The sequence below is a fragment of the Vidua macroura genome, chromosome 20, assembly GCF_024509145.1.
Source record: "Vidua macroura isolate BioBank_ID:100142 chromosome 20, ASM2450914v1, whole genome shotgun sequence".
NCBI lineage: Eukaryota > Metazoa > Chordata > Aves > Passeriformes > Viduidae > Vidua > Vidua macroura.
Genome location: NC_071590.1, coordinates 9,535,162 through 9,556,533, shown reverse-complemented (window position 1 = coordinate 9,556,533; position 21,372 = coordinate 9,535,162). Strand labels below are relative to the sequence as shown.

The following is a 21,372-nucleotide window of genomic DNA, read 5'->3' as shown; positions in this document are numbered from 1 at the left end:
TGGATTAGCGTGGATTAATTCATTGATGGTTGTAACAGGTTTGCAAATCCCTCAGCGCTCCAGGAATCCAAAGCTTTGTTGATATCCTTTTTATTTTTTAAATACTGCTGACTTTAATGTGGTTGGTGGAAGGAAATCTAAAGGGCTTGCAGTCCTTAAGCCAAACAATTATCTCCAGGGAAGTATTTTTGTGAAATTCCGCGGTGGTTTTCGCTGTAGTGAGAAGGGGCTCTGGGAGCTGGCAGTAAAACAATGTCTGGAATTTCAGCTATAAAACCGAAATACACAAACCCCTCCAGCGTGAAGGAAACGTCTTAAACGGTCATGAGCATAAAACGCTGCCGCGATGTGTAATTCCAGAGGGGTCATTGGTGGGACTCGAGTGGGAAAACAGGGATGAAAGCAAGGAGCAGGGGAAATACGGGGGTCTGAGTAACAGCGGGGTTCCTGGGACAGGAGGGCCGAGTAACAGCCAGGGGGTTCCTGGAGCGAGGGGAGGAATCCTGTGCTTCCCGTTCTGCATCCTACTTGCGATGCTGAGCTCTGTGGGAAGCCTGTTTTGGAGCGCGTGTCGTGGGGGGACCCGGGGCACACTCATCGCTCCCTACACCTTCCTCGTGAGGGGCAGACCCCGATCTCTCTGCTGAGCAGCGGCAGCACCCGAGGGACCCCTGAAATTGTGTCAGGGGAGGTTTAGGCGGGAGATCAGGAAAGGTTCTCCCCCGGAGAGTGGGGAGCTGCCCGGGCTCCCCAGGGAATGGGCACGGCCGCGAGGCTGCCAGAGCTGCAGGAACGTTCGGACAGCGCTGCCAGGGATGCCCAGGGGGATTGTTGGGGTGTCTGGGCAGGGACCAGGAGCGGAGGGTCCCGCCGGGTCCCGGTCCCGTCCCGCCCGGGCTCTGTGGCGATTTTGGCATCTCCGCCGCCGCTGCGCTCCCACCCGCCGGCCGCAGGGGGCGCCGCGGAGCCCCGGCCGCGCCCGCCGCCCCTTCCGCCGCGGCGGGGCCGGCAGGGGGCGCTGGGCGGGCCGGGCCGGGCCCGTTCCCGTTCCGGCGGGCGCAGCGAGCGGCAGCGGGAGCGGCCCGGGGCCGCCGCGGACATGCCCGAGCGCCGCCGCCGCTGTCTCCAGCAATAGTCGTCGGCGGGCGGGAGCGCCGCGCGGAGCCGCCCCCCGTCTCCCTTCTCCCCATGGAGGGGCCGTACGCGCTCGGGGTGAGCGTGTTCTCCGACCAGGGCGGCAGGAAATACATGGAGGACGTGACCCACATCGTGGTGGAGCCCGAGCCGCCGCCGGCCGGGGCGCACAAAGGCGGAGCGGCGCCCGCAGGCCCCAGCGCCGCCGAGCCCCCGGCCGAGAGCGGGCGGCGGCGAGGGGGGACCCCGCGGGCGGCCGAGGACGGGGCGCAGCCCCCCGGCACCGGCCCCGGGCGGCGGCCGCGCCGCTCCGTCGCCTTCTTCGCCGTGTGCGACGGGCACGGCGGGCGGGAGGCGGCCCAGTTCGCCCGGGAGAACCTGTGGGGCTTCATCAAGAAGCAGAAGGGCTTCTGCTCGGCGGAGCCGGCCGAGGTGTGCGCGGCCCTGCGCAAGGGTTTCATCGCCTGCCACCGCGCCATGTGGAAGAAGCTGCGTAAGTGCCAGCGCCCGCCGCGGACCCTCCGCTGCCCCCGCCCGCCCGCCCGCGCTGCGCCGCTTCCCAGCCGCCTTTTCCTCCCCCTCTCCCGCACTATTGTGAGTGCCTCCCTCTCTCCCCGCTTCCCTCCCTCCAGCGCTGCCATCCCCGCGCCGGGAATCGCGGCAGAGCGCGGGAGGGCATCCCGGCCGCCGAGCCGAGTTAACTGGGGAGAACAAGAAGGACTGGAGGGCACGCTGGGAGAAGAGAGATGTAAACACAAGGCGAGGATACGCTGTTGTGTTACGTAGCTGGCGATGGTGCGATGGTAGGGCTGCAGTTTGTTTTCAGGGTGTTAGGCGTCAGTTTCCAAAATTGAATCATTGGGAAGGTTTTCGTCTTGTTGCCTTGTGTAATCGCACTGAGCTCCCCCTTAGATTTCCCTTGCGTCAGGAAAAGTGAAAAAAAAAAGTAATTTTAATAAACTGAAATGGGCTGGGAACGGTGTTTTTTCCCTAGCGGTGCTTCTGACTGTTTTTGTGAGTCCGGATGGAAGGACTGAAATGTGGCTGGTTTATAACTCGCTCATATGCGAGCATGGGGGAATACTCAGTGTCCCTGACGAATAGGAAACACATTTAGTATCCTGAGGATGGTTTTGATAGATGTGACTATATATCATCATTATGTATTTATGTATGTATTAGTTGTTTAATTGCAGTAGCAGAGAAGCTGTAAGTAAGTCAGTGTTGAGGACAGGAGCATGCCCAGACAAGTGACAGTCATCATTCCTGTACTCATCCTTCTCCCCGAGGTCTTGTGAGGCTGCAGTTTGAGTTTCTGAAAGGCTTTCTTTCTTCCTAAGATGAAGTTCTGACTTAGAGTGTGGTTGTTTATATGGAATGTGTGTGTATCGTTTGTACATTTAGGCATTCAAAAGCTTCAGAGAAAAAGCAAGAGCAGAGTTCAGCGTTGAAGGGAGGTGTAGAACACTGTAAGACTGGATCCAGAATAGTGACAGTGGCAGCTGGGCTTGGGAGGGAAACCTGAAAAGCAAGAATTGCTCTCAGAGCACCCTGGGCTTTCAGTGAGTGATTCAGGAGGGGTGTGGGGTAATTACAGTTTCAAAACAGTTTCATTTTCCTTTTTCTTCAATAGCAAAATAGAGAAGTTGTGCAAATGTCAGATACTTGAGGAGATCTTGGGGGAAGGAGCAGTAAGTTTGAGGGTACAGAGGGAAGGGTGTGAATTTTAGAAGCACCAGAACTTGACCACATCCTTGGCAGTGGGGCGTGCAGCCTCCTGGGCTGCAGGGCTGGGTGATAAGGAGCAAAATGTGTGAACAGGGGGACATGGCATGGGCTGGGGGAAGATAAGGAGTTCAGTTTTCTGGCTGTTTTGGCCCTGGTGTGTTATTTGTCACTGGAACTCTGTGTGAGCACCAAGGCAGGGAGGAGAAGAGTGCAGGAAGCTCTGTTTAGTAATGGGTGTTTAGCAAACAGCACCGGGGTTGTGGAAGCAATTTAAATTGTTGTAAGAAACAGCACAGCTCTGGCTGGGAGCCTTTGATGGCACTTAGAGGTGGGCTGTTTAGTAAACTCCAGAGCGTGTTTGCTCCTCCTGATTCCTGCTGCACGTGTTGAACAGCCCGAGTTCTGTAGGACAAGCCCGTCATTATCTCTACTTTATTACTTCATCCTGTTACGGAGTCCCAGTGTGAATTCTACTGACAGGCAATAATTTTCCATATCCCCACGTGTAAAGCAGCTTTTTAACTGTGTGGTGGTGACCCTGTGGACACGAAATGGAGACTGGCTGGGTTGGTATCTTGAAGGGTGTGGGAGAATGGTTTGGAATTTTGGGGTGGAGGATGGAGTCATTATTGCTTCCAGTTGGCTGTTGGAAGGGAAGCTTGTACTCAGCTGCTCTCTTGGTTGTTGGAAGTTCTGTGGGGTATCCCCTGATAGACACAAACCACACTGATCATGACAGTACCAGAAAAACTAAACCAGAAAAACGCCCATTTGATCGTTTTTGGTGTGAATTCTGTAGTAATAAAATCCTCTGAATGCCAAAGATCTTCTGGAGTAAGAGTTCATTTGGGAAGAATGAGTTTGAGTTTATGAGTTCAAAGTTACAAAGCTGAGTGTGAAGGGCAGTGGTTTTCAAGTAGAGGGAGGGAAAATGTTTTAGAAAGATGTGCTGTTGATGCTCCTGATCCATGGAGGAGTTGGATCCATGGATTTGATTTTAATACTTGAGCTCAGGAGAAAGCCCAGCAGTTTTGACACTTTTGCTGGTTCCTGGTGAGACAATCTCTCTCTGGTGAGAGAACTGGGCTGTATCTAACACTTATCTCTGAACAGGAGCAAGGACTGAACTACAGTCTTGGGATGACAGGCAGATAATTCCTGGTTTTGTTGAGCCTAAAATCTGAGGCTGCTGCATCATTCTTTCTCCCACAAGTGGGTGATTTCCTTCTCTCTGCTCTGCATCCCCATAAGGACTGATTTGACTCTCTAATACATTTTATTGCTGTTCAGGGGTTGTTACACTGACAGAAACTCATTAGTTGCAGCTTGTTTTCTGTTAAGTGCATGGTTGAAGTCCTCATTACCACTTGGCTCCCTCCCTTGTTTGCTTTCCTTTTGGAATGTGTTAGATTTAATATCCACAGTTAAAACTGCTAGACAAAGTACTTCCAATAAGCTGATTGAATGTTTGTGTTCTTGAAATAAAGCTGCTCCTAGGGAGAAAGTGTGTTTTAGTATTTGGAACACAAAGCTAGAACTGTTGGGACTTAAATGTTTCAATTGTGCTGGATGTCTTGGTAGCTCACACTGAGGAAATGCAACTTTTATCTTCATCCTGCCTGTGAATTCTGCTTCTCCAAATTCTCCTTTTCCACCAGCTCTCTTCCGTGTCTTCTTCCCTCAGGCACCTGAACGTCATTCAGTGCCACTAGAACTTAAGTTCCTCATTTTTTTTTGATTCTGTTTAAAGCTTTAGAAGGTTAAAATACCTGTTTTCACAGAAGATAATGTATAACTGTGTTTTCCTTTCCTTTTCTTTCCTGGTGTGTTTAGTTTCTGTGTGTTTGTTGTGCCACAGGCACAAATGCAGTGCTTTGGCAGCCTGAGCTGGGTATTTCCTGCAAACAGCTTGTGTCACAGTGGAATTTTCATGTTGTGCTGTGTGAGCCTGACTTGTGAAGTGCAGGAGATAGAGTGTGACAGGGAGACGAGGCTCCCTTTGGAGTTTGTCTGAAGATGTGAGTGGGTGCAGCGAAGATGAAACATGAGGTTGCTGTTGTCAGTCAGAATCAACTGATAACTGGGAGCTGAGCCTGCTTTTGTGGGTGCTGGGGTGGGGAGGAGGATGGTGTGGCTGGGCTGTGGCTCCATGGGGGTGCTGTCTCATGGGGAAAGATGAACTTGTGTGTGTAGACACAAAAATAGGAAAGGCATGAAGGAGAAATTTGGATGGGATGTAATTGGAGGGAGTAGTGTAACAGCAAGTTCATAGAAGTGGTTGAGGGCAAAGCAGTTGAGGAAGGAGATTTCCCTAACCAGGTGTAGTTGTGTTATTACTCTGAATCTCCTGTAGAATTTAAGGAGAGCACACTGAGATAGTCTGAGTTATTCAGCCCACCAAAGGGAAATGGGAATAAAACATTTGAGATGTCATTCAGCACAAAACATTGCTGTTCAGCCTATGAAAGTAAAATAGCAGTTTTTCTCCCTCCTAGGGGGATCAGGAATGTCCACAAATCCTGATTGCCAATCAAATAGCCAGACAAAATAACTGAATTTAGGACATTTCTACTACTTCAGACAGGGAAGTGAAGAGTAACTCTCAATGGAGCACTTCATCGATCCTGTTCAACCCCCAAGGAGCACATCTTCCCTCATGTTCTTCTAGTGATGCTTGGAATATCAGACCAGAGGAGACAGTTTTTAGAACCCTATCGTGGTGCTTTGATCCTGTGTCAGTTTAAGCTGAGGCTGGGGAAGGATGTTCAAGGAGTGGGGGGACCTGGGGACCCCTCTTGGCCTGGCTGTTGTTGTAACATCCCACAAGCCTCCGAGGCACCCTTCACGACATTCCCAGTTCCCCAGAACTAAACCTGTGCTTTTTGCCTGTTGTTTGCCTGGTTTCTCCTTGCAGCAGAGTGGCCCAAGACCATGACAGGCCTGCCCAGCACGTCGGGGACCACGGCCAGCGTGGTGATCATCCGCGGCTCCAAGATGTACGTGGCCCACGTGGGCGACTCAGGAGTGGTGCTGGGGGTCCAGGACGACCCCAAGGATGACTTTGTGAGAGCTGTGGAGGTGACACAGGACCACAAGCCAGAACTTCCCAAAGAAAGGGAGAGAATTGAAGGCCTTGGGGGCAGGTAGGTTTGTCTGCTTTCACTAAGCTTGAGCTTGTTGTGGGAAGGCACACAAGGAGCTGAATCTCAGCTATTTCTGTTCTGTACTCTTAATTTTTTCTTACAGCTTACTGGGGAATAAATTACAGGGATCCATTGTTACATGGTTGTGTTTTTTGCTAGTGGTTTATGGTGTATCCAGAATTTTAATTTCCTGGTGGATCATGCAGCTTGAGGGGTGGTCACAGTTCTAAATGTTCACCAACAACTTTTTGCAAGCAGAGATGTTCATTTTTGGCCTATTTTCCTTTAAATTCTGAGGAACCTTCAGGTTGTGCAAATTGCCTTTTCACGTAGGTAAAACGATACGAGGTCTGGAATATCCAGTTTGTCACAGCACTCTAATTTCTCAGGCATCCTGCATTGTCCCTGAGATGACAATGGCAGCTGTTGAATAGGCTCCTCAAAGCTTCTGCTTAGGGAACATGAGAAAAATCCTGCATTTGAAACAAAATCCTCCCTTTGCTGTTCTAACACCACAATTTAGCACCTGTCCTTCCAGGAGCTGTTCCTTCCGTGGCAGGAGCTGGCAGATGTTGGCACACCTGAGCTGGTGTGTGTTCCCTGGGAGTGAGGGGGAGCAGGCAGGGCTCTGTCAGGTGGCACAAATGTTTGGAGACAACCCCCAGGGCTGGGATCAGGGAGCTCTGTGTCCTCCCAGTGCTGCACCAGATGGATGGGCACGGTTTGCTCCTCGGAGCAGGGGTCACTGAAGGTTTTCCTGCTGACATCATTCATCTGGGAACCCTGTCAGCCCATTAACCTGCAGAGATTTGTGCCTCTGGCAGGTGGGAGTTGATCAGGGGCAGTTTTACTGTAGGTTTCCACGGCATTTCTCAGAGATTGGAAAACTCTGAAGGTGCAAAGAAGCATCCCCTGAAACTTAGTATCTCCAGGAATGGTTAATTTTTAATTTTTTTAATCTTTACTGGGGCTCCTCCTGTTTTTCCCAGGCTGGCTGTGAGGCATGTGGTGGGAGTGAGGTGGAACTTGCAGCTGTGCTTGGGAATGCCTGGTCTTTCATGAGAGCCAACTGGGAACATTTGGTGAGAGAGCATGAGGGAGTCTTCCATTAAAATGCTATTTTCCCAGTAACAGTCTGAGTGTGGGATGAGGTTTTCTTTCCAATAGTGACTGAAGTGAGCTGTGTGGTCATTAGCTGTACAAGTGGATGAGATCAAGTTTTAGGATGTGGTGTTTGTGACTTTGCTGTGCTCTGGATGGAGCAGAACATGCCCTTGTTGTTAAGGCCTTTGAAGTGTCAGGAAGTGCATCTTGAATGGCTTCAGCATGAGGAATCTTGAGGCTGTTCCAGAGCTGCTCGGTTTCCAATTACCAATGGCTTTTCCTTGGATGAAAGGAACTTTCAAGTATCCAGTTCCTAACTTGGTTGGGACCAAGCTTTGCTAGTTCCTGGTTTCATTAGCTCTTATTCCTTGATGGTTCATACTTGTCCTTCTTTCTTCCCTGCTCACACAGCTGCCCCAGTTATTTGCTCTGTAGCTCCTTTGACCCATCCAATGCCATTGGGAGAGCTAAGCCAGTGCTCAGTGCCCTGGAGCAGGTGTTCACATGCAAATGCAGAGCTGTTCTCCCTATCTCCTGCTTCCTGCAGACACCAGCCCGGGACAATTCCTCTTTTGTGTCTGCCTCCTGTTGGTGCTCCTTCCATCAAGCAAATCCTTTCAGGAGGCTGCTCCTTTCTTTTCTGTTGTTTCAACTATGCCATGCTGCTGTGTACAGCCAAATTTTGGGAGCTGGAGAAGACTGAAGGAGGAGCTGTGTGGAATTTACACCTGAGTGAGCTGATGTTGATGGCCCTCATCTGAGGGAGGCAAATCCAGTTCTGCTCTGTGTCTGACAGATTAAAAACACACTTTTGCATATGTTGTAACCAGCCAGAATTTCTTCCAGGTCTTCATTACCTTGCTTTTTATTTTCTTCTGCCCTCATCTCTCACTTTTCCCCTTGGCTTTAGATGGAACTATCAAACTGCTATCGAGTGTTTCGAAATAGGAACTCCCCCGAGGGTACAGTCATTATTACCTCATTTGCATATTTACCTGGTTTTGCCTCATTGACACCAACTTCCTCATTGCTGTTGCTAACCTCTGGCCCTGTCTGGTGCTTTCAGTGTGATCAATAAGTCTGGTGTGAACCGTGTGGTGTGGAAGAGGCCCCGGCTGACCCACAACGGCCCCGTGCGCCGCAGCACCGTCATCGACCAGATCCCCTTCCTGGCCGTGGCCAGGGCCCTCGGTGAGTGCCCTCAGCTCAGTTCATCCCCTGGCTTTGCCCAAGCACAGAGTTTACAGGGGTCTCCTCACTTGCCTTCTCAAATTCTGGGCCTTGAAAGTGTGTTTTTAATACAACAACACTGCGTTTCTTGAATAATGCTGTAACTGGGGAGAGAAGAAAGTGACTTACAACATGCAGGGTCTTCAGTGTCAGCCCTGCAAGGATGGGATTTAATTTTACCACCAACTAGTCAAAATTTAATTTAATTTTACCACCAACTAGTCAAAAATTACAGTCCCATTATCTCAGTGAGAAGGAGACACTGGTGCTCTCCCTCCTGGAGACACACAGGGCTTGCACGTTTTCATTTGCAGCAGAAATGAAGTTTTGCTGGATGGTGTATGAATTGCTTCAGTCTTTCTTTTGTGGAGAATACTTTTTTTTTTTTTTTTTAACTGGGCACAGAATGGGATGAAAGTCAAATCTATTTAACTTTAACTTGCCTTTATGGGAGCACTAGAACTGAGAGGAGCTGTCTTTGAGGAGCACCTCATTCCAAGGATAGAAAGGGATATTGCAGGACTAGAAATTGTCCTGCAATATCCTGTGATGATTTTTTTTGGGAAGTACTTTTTAACTGAGTTATTTGGTATCTCTTACCCATGAGTGTTAGTGTTTCTGGTCATTTTTCTCCTTAAATTCAACTGCAGAATGCCAGTCTTTGGCTGTTCATGTTTTTTCCCTTTGTGCAGTGAAGAGTCTTCTCTGCAGGATAGGTTTGGTTGGATGGGATTGTGGTTTTTACCTGTAAGAGCTGTGCTGTAATTCCTGCCTGGCAGCTTGGCAGGCCCATGGCAGTGCTGTCAGTGCTCCTGGGTCAGCTGGCAGTGCCCGTGGGGACAGGCTGTTCTGGGACCAGGGTCTGGCTCATTCCAGAGCCTTGCTGTGTCTGATTTCACAGGCAGGAATAGCTGTGCCACAGGGATTTGTCCAGAGTTAAGGAGAAGTTTGCAGTGATAATGAACATGGAAGAGTCAGCTGTGTGTCAAGCAAGGAGTCACAGGTGCCTGAAAATTAAAATTTTTAATTTTAAGGACTTTTTTTCTCAGTATTTGAAAGTCTTTGTGTCATATTTCAAGTAGGATAGAGTTTAGTTTGTGGTTAGGAGAACTGACTTGAGAATTTGAGTGAATCCTTTGGAGGTAATAAATGAGTAGCAAAAAAACCTTCATCCCCTGAGCAGCACATCCCTGTTGTTCCCTCCTGCAGGACAGGGGAGGAGTTCCTCCTGGATTGCAAAATGTGAACGCTTAATTTTGATGCATCTTTTGTTCCTGTGATTGTAAGTTTGTTGCCTGTCTAAAGAGCTGACTGGCTTTTGATCTGATTGCTCCCAGCAAGCTGAACAAAAGGATTTGGCTGGGGTTTGTGTGCAGATGGGAGTTCAAGGAGCCGTGCATTTGTTAGCCCCCAGTGCATTCTTTGCCAGCAAGTGCATGAAGAGAGGATTACTGGAGAGTTTTCAGGTCCAAAAAATGGGAACACCTATCTCTTACCAATTCTGGGATTTGAAAGCTCAAGCCCCATGCTGGGACCAGCCTCCCCTCCTGCCTGGTCCCAGCCTGGATAAAAATTTTTAGCAGGATAACAAGAATCTCTCAACAGAGAAGCTTAGAGTTGGGAATTTATTATATTTAGAATGAGGGAGATTATCTGATTAAAACCCCTAAAATTTAGATCATAGATGGTGTTTTGAGTGTCTCTTACAACACTTTAAAATATATTGATGTAGTCTCATCCCCCAAGTCTTTAAGTCTAATGCACTCTTAAGGAGTTGAGGAAAGGTTTTGGAAATAGCAGGAATAAAGCACCGTGGAAAAGTTGCATTCAGCCAGCAGAAAATCCTGGTGCAGGAGAAATCCTTGTGGCCAGATTAATTCTGTTTACATACCCTTCCCCATACTGATTGTCAGAAGTGCCCTTCTGCCCTAAAATAAGCATTTGTGGTATGCACAGTGGCTGTATTTAAGTATTTAAACAATGCTGGATTTATTTATAGCCCCATTACAAGTCAGAAGTATTTGGGCTTTGTGCTGTCCCTGTAGAGCATCTGTAAGATGCTTTAATGCACACAGCAGGTTGCTGCATCTTCTAATAAACCATTTTAAACTGTAGTTCTGTGTTTTCACAGCTACTTCTGCTGACCTTTTCTGGGCAATGAAAACTTTTTTTTTTTTTTTTAATATACTGATTTTTCTTGTAATAGATACTCAGGAATGTGTGGTGAGGGATTGCCTGGCACTGCTGGAGCTGTTTGAATGAATGAAGGATGAAACCTGAGCCAGGAGCCCGTTAGTTCAACCACTCCCTCCTGTGGGAACATGAACTCTGCTTTCCCTTTTTTTTCATGTAGAATAGAATAGACTCACCCCTATTTCAGGTGGAGCAGCTTCCACTGTACAGGTTTGACTCTCCCCAGGAGCAGGAATTTCCTGCTGCCCTCTAGGAGCAGTTCTGTACCAGAGCAGGGAATCCACGGGGAGCTGCTGCAGGAATCTTTGACAGGGATAGGGAAGCTGTTTTCCAGAACAACTGACAGGATGCCAGAGCTGTTTTGTGAAGCTCTCTGAATGCACATACCATGAAATCCTGGAGAAGAGGCTATGGCTGACCTCAGATGGTCTGAGGAAATTGCTGTGTAAGATTTTAGGGTTGTTTACATGCATTAAACTGTTTTTAAAATTAAGTTACCAAATAGAGTGGGCACAGCTGCCACTCAGTTTTTCCTTCCTGCTCCATTGTAGGCCATGAACCTGAGTCACATGGAATTGTATAAGATGTATTTACAGCAATTTCCAGCTTCTATTCATATTTGCTTTTCTGTTTTATCTCTATAAAACCAGACAAACTTGGGGTGTGTTTGGGATTCTTTTCTTGTCCTCAGGATATCTTGCTGTAACTTGTACAATTTTCTTCAGCCCTGAGACAAAATAATAAATGTGCTGTGCCAAATGCAATGTGTGCTTTGCTCTGGGGATCTGTGTGTAACACACATCATGTGAGGGCACCTGTGGCTCTTTGTGGAGAAAAACTTTGATTTAAAAAGCTCTGGGATTAATCAAACTGAGGTTTTATTTTGGACTGAGTTATGAAAGTAAAGTTTCCTTTCCTCTATTAAAATCAAAAGCCCTTTTTATATGCAAAACAGCATCTCCAGAAACTGAAACGAAAGACTTGATTTATGTAATTTCTGGACATGCTTTTGCTCTAAGAAGGCTTTGGGCTTAATCCACTCCAGCCCACTTACACGATGGGTGTTTTTGTTTGTAACTTCCATTACTTTCCTGGCAGCACTTGACTTAGAAGTAGCTTTGTTGTTGTATTTTACAAGGTAACAGTAAGAGAGACGGCCTAGTTTGATATATTCTTACAGGCAGCTGAATTAGTTTCTGCTCCTTTAGTGTCTGATTTCAAACATCTATTTCATTTTGTAAGATGCAGTGTAGATCTCTGTATATTATTCTGGTTTGAGTCAGGACTAAGAAACAGGTTTTTCTGGAAGATATGGAAGGAGCTACATTAATAACTTTTTTTTTTTGTTTGGAAAAGAAATATGCAAACCTCACACTGAAAGAAATACTCCCAGTGTGTGAGTTTTTAAAGAACAAGATTGTCAAGAGTTTTGTGAATGTTTGGGTTTTAATTCAGAACAAAAACAGTCTGGCTCCCAAATGGAAGCCTGAGAGCCTGGCATTGCAGCCCTGGAACACCAGCCTCTGGCACATCCCAGGCTGCCAGAGGGTCACTGCTCTGCCTGCTTGCTTTGGAACACAATTAAAGACTTCAGAGCACTTTGAAATGCTCATGGAAACGTGTTCTCTGCTTTCTGGCTGCTCTCCTCTCCCTTTTCCCTTCCCAGAGTTGTACAGATGCTGCCACAGAAAATACCTCTGCAGGCTTTGTGTTGCTGGGGTGTTAAACTCTCCAGCTGGGCAGGGAGAGGGGGAGCACAGCTGGGCAGGGAATGGGGGGGCACAGCTGGGCAGGGAATGGGGGGGCACAGCTGGGCAGGGAATGGGGGGGCACAGCTGGGCAGGGAAAGGGTATCATAGCTGGGCAGCAGCTCCAGAAAGCTTTGCCTTAGGTTGGGGAGCTCTGCCCTTCAGGGAAAAACAAGAAATAAAAATAGAAATGTTCCCCTCTCCGGGAGATGGGTTGGCCGTGGTGGGCTCAGGGTTGGAAGGGTCTGTGGGGTCACTCTGTGCCCTTCAGGAGTTTGTAATTCCTGGAGCTGGCCTTGTGGCCACGGTGACATTCCCAGCTATCCCTGTGAGGAGCCTCCTTCTCTTGGAGCAGATCCCCTGGAGTCAGTGTGATGACTGCTTGGCTGTTTCCTCGGGAAGGGCAGCAGATGGACACGATGACACATGTATTAAAGAACTCAAATTAATGAACATCGGGTTATTTTTATCACCCAGCACAGTGTTTTTAATTAAAAACCCGATTCAGCTAATAACATTTTGTCATTTCTCCCACATGAGTATGAACAAACTGGCAAATGGATGTGTAAAAATCTTGTATATATTGGAAATGGATGCTGCTCTTGTTAGTTTTACCTGCTGTGGCCGTGCCAGAGCGATGTGAGAAACTCGGAGTGCGGGAGGACTTTCCGTGGCAGTTCACATGCAATAATTGCTCAGCTCTGGTGTTACAGTATTTATTTTGATCTCGCTGCCAGCTGGCTTTGTCGGCAGGCTGTGGCAGCCGAGTGCACCTCTGTAGGGGCAGGCTTGGCTTTTAATTAGCGCTCATTAGCAGCATGTGCTTGTGGGGCTGCTGCGGCCGCGGAGAATCGAGAATCGGAGCTTTAATGAGGATGGGCTGCGGTGGAGTGGGGTAATTGAGTTGAAGTATTCCCTTTCCTGGTTCTGGAAAAGTCTTTTCAACTGGTTGATAGCTTAAGGCAAAGCTAATGGAGGCAAGGAGGAAGACAAAAAGCTTATTTATTGTCTTTAAAAGGGTGCTGATGGATGTGGAAGAAGCTCCAGGCTTTGTCCAGCAAAAAGCAAAGGAAGAGCATGACAAAACCTTGCTCTTGAGTTGTTGAGCTTCTGTTTGCTGCTCAGCTCTGACAGTTCAATTAATTTCTGCTTTTAGAGCTGTGTGTTCTGCACAGAAAAATGTAGCCAGTGCTTGCAAGTAATAATAATGTTACTTTTTGCTGCTTATCACTACAGGAAGCTGTTTATGAACACGCAAATAAATTTTAAAAAGAGGTGTTAGGGCAAATTATTACTATTCTTGATTTGAAGGCGTAGGCTTAGAAAAGGTTTTTAATTTTTCAAGTGTAGTTGATAAATAGAATTGAAATAAATTGATATGGAAATGCATTTTTCTGCTGGAGTGGTTTTTATTTGAGGATGGTTTGGAGGGAGCTCTTGAACCAGGGGCTGATTTGACTCAGATGCGTTGTTCAGCTTTGTTTCTGGTGAGGTGACCCCAAACTGATTCACACAGTGAGAGACATTTAAAAATAGAAATGTTCCCTGCACGAGGCCATCCCAGGGAGAGGCTTGAGCTCTTATTTGCTGCCCTCCTGCTGGAGCCCAGGCAGTGCCCGTGTTCCTGTGGCTTCTGTCCAGCTCCCAAACTTGGCACGTGGTGTTCAGCTCAGAGAGCCCCGTGTGGCTTTGCAAGTGATGCTCGAGCTGTGGGAGGAAAAGGAATGGCAAAGGGAATTTAACAGGGAAAAGGCTTCAGTCTCCTCCTTTGCTTTTTCCTTTGTCCCTTCCCTGTGGCACCTGCACACACAAATATTTGCCCATTTGGTGTGGGATCAGCAAAGCAAGGTTTTGCTTCTGTTTGAGGAGAGCTCAATTAATTCAGATAGGTTTTAGTTTGGAGAGTGGTTAAGGTTTCACCGTTTTCTAGGTATTAATATGTTTCATTTCTCCTTTTTCCACAAATACTTGTTTTAAGAGAGTAGAACACCTCTGATTACTGCTTGGTTTAGTTTAAAGAGGATTAGAAGGTGGCAGCAGCTGAGCAGTGACTGGGCTGGAATTTCTTTATGTTCCTGCTGGTGACTCAAGGCTGATGTTGATGGATTTTCTGGGATGGAACATTTTTCTCTATTTTTCAAGAGTGAGATTTCTCATGTGTTATGTAACAATTCCAACCCATTTTCTGCTTTGCCAGGTGATCTGTGGAGCTACGACTTCTACAGTGGGGAATTTGTTGTGTCCCCCGAGCCCGACACCAGCGTGCACACGATTGACCCCCAGAAGCACAAGTACATCATCCTTGGCAGTGACGGGCTCTGGAACATGATCCCACCTCAGGATGCCATCTCCATGTGCCAGGATCATGAGGAGAAGAAGTATTTCACGGTGAGAGCAGTGGCCAGAACTCAGTGTGGAAATTTCATCCTTGTTACCTCTAAAAATTGCTCAGCCTGGTAGGGATGAAAAGTACCCCGCAGAGCTGGTGGGCTTTAGGCAGATTGATGGTTTTGCCACAACAGAAAAGTTGGTACAATGTGGCTGATGTTAAATACCACGGGCGTTAACATAGTTTCAATTATTTGCTTTATGTTTTGGGGAAATTTGACTTGCAGAGTGTTGTCTGTAATAAAGGAGATAATGAGTTTCTTCTCTAAGGAAGTTACACAAAATGCTGAACATTAAGTTTATTTCACATTAAGGTGCATGTTATAAAGCAGATTGTTTAGACTGAATTAAATTACTCTCTGATTTATTTTACAAAACAGTTGAGACTTTATATTGGAGCATCAGAGAGTAAACACACTGCAAACCCCACGAGGGGCTTTGGAAAGGCTGTAGGTTGTGTTACAGCTATTTCTGCTGTTTAAAGCACTGTATGCCTGTGGAATATACCACAAACCGATGTAAAGGTGGATTTAAGAAGGAAGATGTGTTTTAATTACTATTTCATGCTTTGGGGCATGGTTTGTAGGAATGTGTGTGGCATGAGGTGCCTTGTGGTGAGGTGGTGGCTCTGCGTGACACCCTGTGTGATGCTGTGTGTGACAGTGTCCCCTGTGTGTCCCCAGGGCGAGACATGGCAGTCCTGTGCCGGGATGCTGGTGTCCCTGTGTGTGTGACAGTGTCCCCTGTGTGACAGTGTCCCTATGTGACAGTGTCCCTGTGTGACAGTGTCCCCTGTGTCCCCAGAGTGAGGCACGGCAGTCCTGTGCCCGGATGCTGGTGGCTCTGTGTGACAGTGTCCCCTGTGTGTCCCCAGGGCAAGGCACGGCAGTCCTGTGCCCGGATGCTGGTGGCTCTGTGTGACAGTGTCCCCTGTGTGTCCCTGTGTGTCCCCAGGGCGAGGCACGGCAGTCCTGTGCCCGGATGCTGGTGGCTCTGTGTGACAGTGTCCCCTGTGTGTCCCTGTGTGTCCCCAGGGCGAGGCACGGCAGTCCTGTGCCCGGATGCTGGTGGCTCTGTGTGACAGTGTCCCCTGTGTGTCCCCAGGGCGAGGCACGGCAGTCCTGTGCCCGGATGCTGGTGGCTCTGTGTGACAGTGTCCCTGTGTGTCCCCAGGGCGAGGCACGGCAGTCCTGTGCCCGGATGCTGGTGGCTCTGTGTGACAGTGTCCCCTGTGTGTCCCCAGGGCGAGGCACGGCAGTCCTGTGCCCGGATGCTGGTGGGGCGGGCTCTGGGCCGCTGGAGGCAGCGGATGCTGCGGGCGGACAACACGAGCGCCATCGTCATCTGCATCGCGCCCCTGCGCGAGCGCGGCCGCTGGGACGGCGACGAGGAGCTGGTGCTCAACCTGGCCGAGGGGCCCAGCTACAGCAGCCCTGATGCCAGCAGCCTCCCCCCCTCCCGCTGCTGCACGCCCCCCCTCAAGGTAAGGGCTCTCCGTGCCCCCTTTCTGCCTCCCTGGGGCGAGCAGAATGTCGCCAGAGATTCAGAAATACTCATAGAAACTCCTGAGATGTCAGTGTGCGCCATTATTTAGTGTTGCTGTTTTTAATTTGGAATTTTTACTGTGTATGTCTAGATAATCTATTGCTGAGATAGGCTCAGTTGGTTAAAACAGGGTGTTGCCATTCCATGATCCTTGTGGGTCTCTTCCAGCTCTGGATATTCTGTGAAATCCACAGTTACAACATATCCTCAATTCTTCCACCTGCAAAGGTTTTGAGGAGTGGACCAACTTTTAACAGTGTTTATTAAAGAAGTTTAACACTCTGCCTTTGGTGTATGAATGCTCAGAATTGCTGCTGGTTGTTTATTGGTAGCTGTTGATCTGTGCTCCCTCCCTAATGTGGAAGACATGAGTACTGTTACTTTACAAACCTTGAAATGCACTGTCTCTTAAAGTAAGTTTCCTGAGATCCTCCCCAAAATTCAAGGCAGCCTTTTGAGACAGAGAAGAAGCAGAGTGGGGCTCAGAGGTATAAAAAAGAAACCATCCAACACACCCCTTAGAAATCAAGGCTGGGCTGCAGTTTCTCTTCCTGCCTTGCCAGGTGCTTGTGTAGCTTGCCCAGCCCAGGGATTGCAGACTGTGAACCTGTTCCTGACAGGGCGTGCTTTGATTTGGTTGTAGTGCTGTTGGGCTTTGATTTTATTTTTTTTTAAGGTTAAATTTGTTCCAACAGATGTTGCTGTAAAGAACATTTTCTTTCTGTGCTGGGAGATCTCATTATCTTCCTTTGGTTGATTTGATGTTCTTTGTTGGAGGCAGAGACATCATAACATAAGGTCTTTCTGGAGGCTGCAAGTTTGAGTTGTTAACATAAAGCAGAGCTCTTCAGAGGGTTTTTGTTTTGTTGTTTTGTGGCTTTTCTTCCCCCCCTCTAAGAGCTGGAGTGTAGTTATGAGTGGCTGTTTGTTTCAGTAATTACCAGCTGCTCCTGATTTAAGTCACTGTCCTTTGATGTTCTGCAGAATCTTCAGATAGTTGTCCTTTGGGCAAAGGAAAAGAAAGCAGAAATTAGAAAGGGAGTTTTAAACATTCCCTTGGGAGAAACAAGCTGCTAATAAAATGGCAAGCTTCAACTTTGTCTCCTCCCCTTTCATCTAGTGGAGCAAAATCCGTGCAAAGAGCTTTAAACCTAGTAAAATCTTGAGGAAAAAAAATTAAGTTTTAAATGCTCCTAAAATTTTCAATCACAGTTTCTGTGAGGGAAGCAGGGCTGGCCTTGATGCCTGACAGCTGCTACCTGCCAAAACAATTAATTTGGAAATAGGTGGAAACCAAAGTTTCTTAATTAAACAAAAGTATTTCTTAATTGCTTGTCCTTCTGGCAGCAATTACTAATACCAAATTAATTCCAGTATTCCTGAGGCCAGTGAGGAAGATTGATTGGATTGTTGAGAAATTCAGTTGGTGATTCGTGGTTTATTTTTCCTGTTTTGTTACATCACTCTCCAGCGGTGAGTGCCCTTCCTTGGCTTCCCAAAGCCGCCTTCGGTCTCAGCTGTTTGCACCAGCAGGAGATGCTGGGGAAAAGAGCCACAGCATGAAATGTCTTGCACAATAAAAAACATAAAACTAAGTTTTATGTGACACAATGTCAGAAATTAAATTGAGCAGCTGAAGTAGCATTGCCAGAGCTGCTCTCTGTGTGTCCTTCTGGCTTCTGCAGGAACTGAGATGAAGAATAACCTTTAAAATTCCATTCATAAAGGTCTTCCCTCTTTTGTAGCTAAATGTAGTAAAGGAATGTTATCTAAATGGTTTTGTCTACACATGGGCAGCCTCAGAGGAGTAGAGAGGAGTGGAAAACCAGTGTGGATGCTGGGAACCATCCTGATTATCTTTTCTTGTGGAGTGCATTTTATTAAACCTGGAGTTGTTCTGGGTTGTGGCTTCAGAAGCATCTGTTTATTCACCTGGGATGGGTCCCTGACTGATTCAGCTGAGTGCATTTCAGTTTCCAGCACATGATTTTCTTAAAATAATAACTGCCATTTGCCTTCCACTGAGGGAGTGTAGTGTGGCCTTGAAATTTACTTTTGAAGGACTCACTGAGTAACCAGGGACGACTTCACAATTAAATCTTTAATCAGGTCAGAATTCCTATCTTCAGGGCGCTGCATAAACACTAATTTTCATAATCCCCCTGTGGATAGTGAGAGCAAGTATTGTCCCCATTTTCCTGTTGGTAAAACCGAGAATGAGGCACAAACACTTCTCAGAGGCTGCAGAAGAGTTGAGGGTCAGAGTTTAGGAAGTGCCTGGTTCTTGGCACCCTCACTGCCTGTGCTTCCCAGGGAGTGGCTGGATGTGCTGAGAGGGATCCATAGACAATAAAAAGTGTCACTTTGCACAGCAAACAGGAATATTTTCAGACGGCTGACACTGCCCCTCTGCGTGGGCAGCTGTGAGGAGGAGCTTGTCCAGCCCCTGATAACCTGGTTATGCAGTAACCGGGAGTGCTGAACATGACAAAGGTCAGGAGCCTCTTGCTGCTCTTTGGCCACTGACCACACGTAAATCAGGGGTCAGTGTCCGGAGGGAAGTCCTGGCTGGGTGTTGGAAATGCTGCTGCAGATTACAGAGGTTACAGGCACTGCTTTTCCCTGGGTTCCCAGCAGCTGCCTGCAGAGCCCTGGTGTTCTGCAGCTGCAGTTTCACATCCCCAGTCAGAATTGTTTCCACCTCTCAACAGGGAGAGAAGATGAGTCTGCTGTGGGGTAGGATTCTCCTGCCTTTGATTAGGCTCAGGGAAATTCTCAAAGTGCCACACACTGCCTGCACCCTCATGGGATAAAGTCTGTCCCTGGCAGCGTCCGAGGCCAGGTGGGACAGGGAGCGAGCTGGGACAGTGGAAGGTGTCTGCCCATGGCAGAGTTTGGAACCAAGTGATCTTGAAGGTCCCTTCCCGAATCATTCTGTGATTCTATGATTATACTTATGCCTAAGTATTTTGTTTCCTTTTCCCTCAGCTCGTAGAAGATGACCCCTGGCCACGACTGAACTCTGCTGAGCCCATTCCTCCCCTCCTGCACAGCAACATGCTCTCAGAAAAATACCTGGAGCTGCCAAACGAGATTGCCAAAAGCAGTTTACCTTCCTCAGGAGGAACCCCGAAGGATTCCGCCCCCCAGGAGGAGAAGTGCAGCAAAGCCCTGGCTTTGAGGCTACAGGAATCCTACAGCAATGGTTTGTCGGTCAGCCTCTCCCCTTCCAACTCGGCCAACTCAGGCACGGACCAAAAAGGCTTCAAGGTGTCCCCTAACGGCCAAAGCAAGGCGCAGGACGCGGAGAGGACGCCCCCGGCCAGCTTTAAGCGGACACTGGAGGAATCCAACTCGGGCCCGGCGCTGAAGAAGCCGCGGCGGGGGCTGGGCCGGGGCGAGGGCGCGGCCGGCGCCGCGCAGCGCAGGAGCCCGTCCAAGCTGGCCATGCGGCGCAGCCTCCGCGGGCAGAAGAAGCTCAGCAGCTCCCTGTTCCACCCGCCCAGGAAAGCCGTGTGCGTCTGCTGAGCCTCCTCCCATCCCGGCAGAGTTTTGCAAGTGGGTGCACAAGTTTGAAGCTCTTCCCGTTGATTTTTTTTTTTTTTTTTTTTGAAGTAGGAACTTTTTTTGGTATCCGACAGCTTTATCCCAGCCTTGTACTTGCTTGTATTATAACTGTGAATTTTGTAGATGTGTAGGGTATAAGTCACTGTAAAATGTGTGTAAATTTGTATTCCTTCATATAAATGTAGTCTCTTTTCTTCCTTGTATAATTGTTACGGCGGGGCTAAGCCTTGTTTTAAAAAAAAAACAAAAACAAAACAAAAAGTAAAATAATCCTTTTTGTTAATTTACTAAAGTCATCAATTTGTATACACTTCTTGTGAGGAGAATTTCACAACTTTTTAACTAAAGTAAATTATTAAACAGAATGGAAGATATGTATTTTCGTAGTCTGATACGTTCCACCTAAAGTGTGTCTTTTAGAGAATACACTAGGTCTATATTTTGGTTTTAAATTTTAGATTTCTCTACTCAGAAATGAAATGTATGTGGAAGCGGAGATTTGAGTCTTGCTTTACACACCTCAATGTCGATTTTATGTTAATTAAAATACTATGCAGTATCTTATTTAGTTGTATTTTTTTGTAACAATAATCGTCAAAAGTATTTAGCAAAAAAAGTGTGTTTTAAAAACTCCAACTCCCCAGAGCATCCGACAAAGCCATTCCCATCCCCTGTTCCAAATGATGGCATTTTACCCAGGCATCACTGCCCTCCTGAGATGTGTTTTCTGCTATTCCAATACCGATGGTGCTGCTAATACCTTTCAACACAAGTTCTTAAATTATTTTATGACTATTTTCATTGACTATGTGGACCATGTGTATGTTCACCTCAATAAAACACATAAAAATTTGATGGGGATGCTTTTTATTTTTTAATTTTTATTTCAAGCTCAAGTCCTGTTATTTATTCAGCGGTGAAATATGAATTTATTATTACAAAAATATTCATATTTATCTGGTTTTCATTAAATAGCTGAATACTCTCCCCTTTCCCACTGTGGCTTAGGAAACAAGACATCCCAGTTAGATTTGTGACAGAACTGATCTTGGCACTTTATCCTGAATGTTTAACTGTAGCAACATATTAACATTTTAGAATTTTATTTTGATGGGAAAGCAAAAGGGCAGTACTTTATTCCAGTGCCCAGGATGGTTATTTGTAGAACCCAGTTCTTTACTGCTGGAACAATAAAGCACGGCTTGGAACCAGGCCTGCTATCTATATGTGTTACCATGGTTACAGAAATCCCGGGGGATTTTATTCCTGAAAATATTCCCTTTCATCCATGCTGGGAACACAGCGCTGCCTTAGGAGATGAAAGGAACGGCCTGTCCAAATTGGATCCTGCAAGGATTTATTTCTGTGGATGTGGGGAGTAACTTCAGTTCATAAAGTTTTGCTGTGATGTTGAAATTCTGCCCCAGATGGGGAGGAAAGGCTGCAGAAGCCACAGCTGTGTGTGGCAACTGCCTGGCAACAACCTTTGCAATAATAATAGTAATTACCTGTTTTCAATTAGTTTGCATTGAACCTTCTAAAGAGTGACTATAACACCTCGGTTAGATGACTGTGTCACTACTTATAAGGGA

At 47.4% G+C, this 21,372-nt stretch overlaps 1 protein-coding gene across 1 annotated transcript; it reads left to right on the top strand.

Moving 5' to 3' along the window:
* Positions 1-1,056: 1,056 nt before the first annotated feature.
* Positions 1,057-20,344, top strand: PPM1D (protein phosphatase, Mg2+/Mn2+ dependent 1D). Its single transcript, XM_053995686.1, has 6 exons — positions 1,057-1,627; positions 5,777-6,005; positions 8,176-8,300; positions 14,478-14,668; positions 15,912-16,151; positions 19,202-20,344. Exons 1-6 carry the CDS (start codon positions 1,189-1,191, stop codon positions 19,739-19,741), a joined length of 1,764 nt encoding a protein of 587 aa, XP_053851661.1. The 5' UTR covers positions 1,057-1,188; the 3' UTR covers positions 19,742-20,344.
* Positions 20,345-21,372: the final 1,028 nt, after the last annotated feature.

What these genes read in the sequence shown, in the direction of transcription:
- PPM1D (XM_053995686.1), top strand. Translation starts at nt 1,189, where the DNA reads ATGGAGGGGCCGTACGCGCTCGGGGTGAGCGTGTTCTCCGACCAGGGC. An exon ending in CGCCATGTGGAAGAAGCTGC is followed by an intron (nt 1,628 to 5,776) that starts GTAAGTGCCAGC and finishes TTCTCCTTGCAG; the next exon opens with CAGAGTGGCCCAAGACCATG. An exon ending in GGCCGTGGCCAGGGCCCTCG is followed by an intron (nt 8,301 to 14,477) that starts GTGAGTGCCCTC and finishes CTGCTTTGCCAG; the next exon opens with GTGATCTGTGGAGCTACGAC.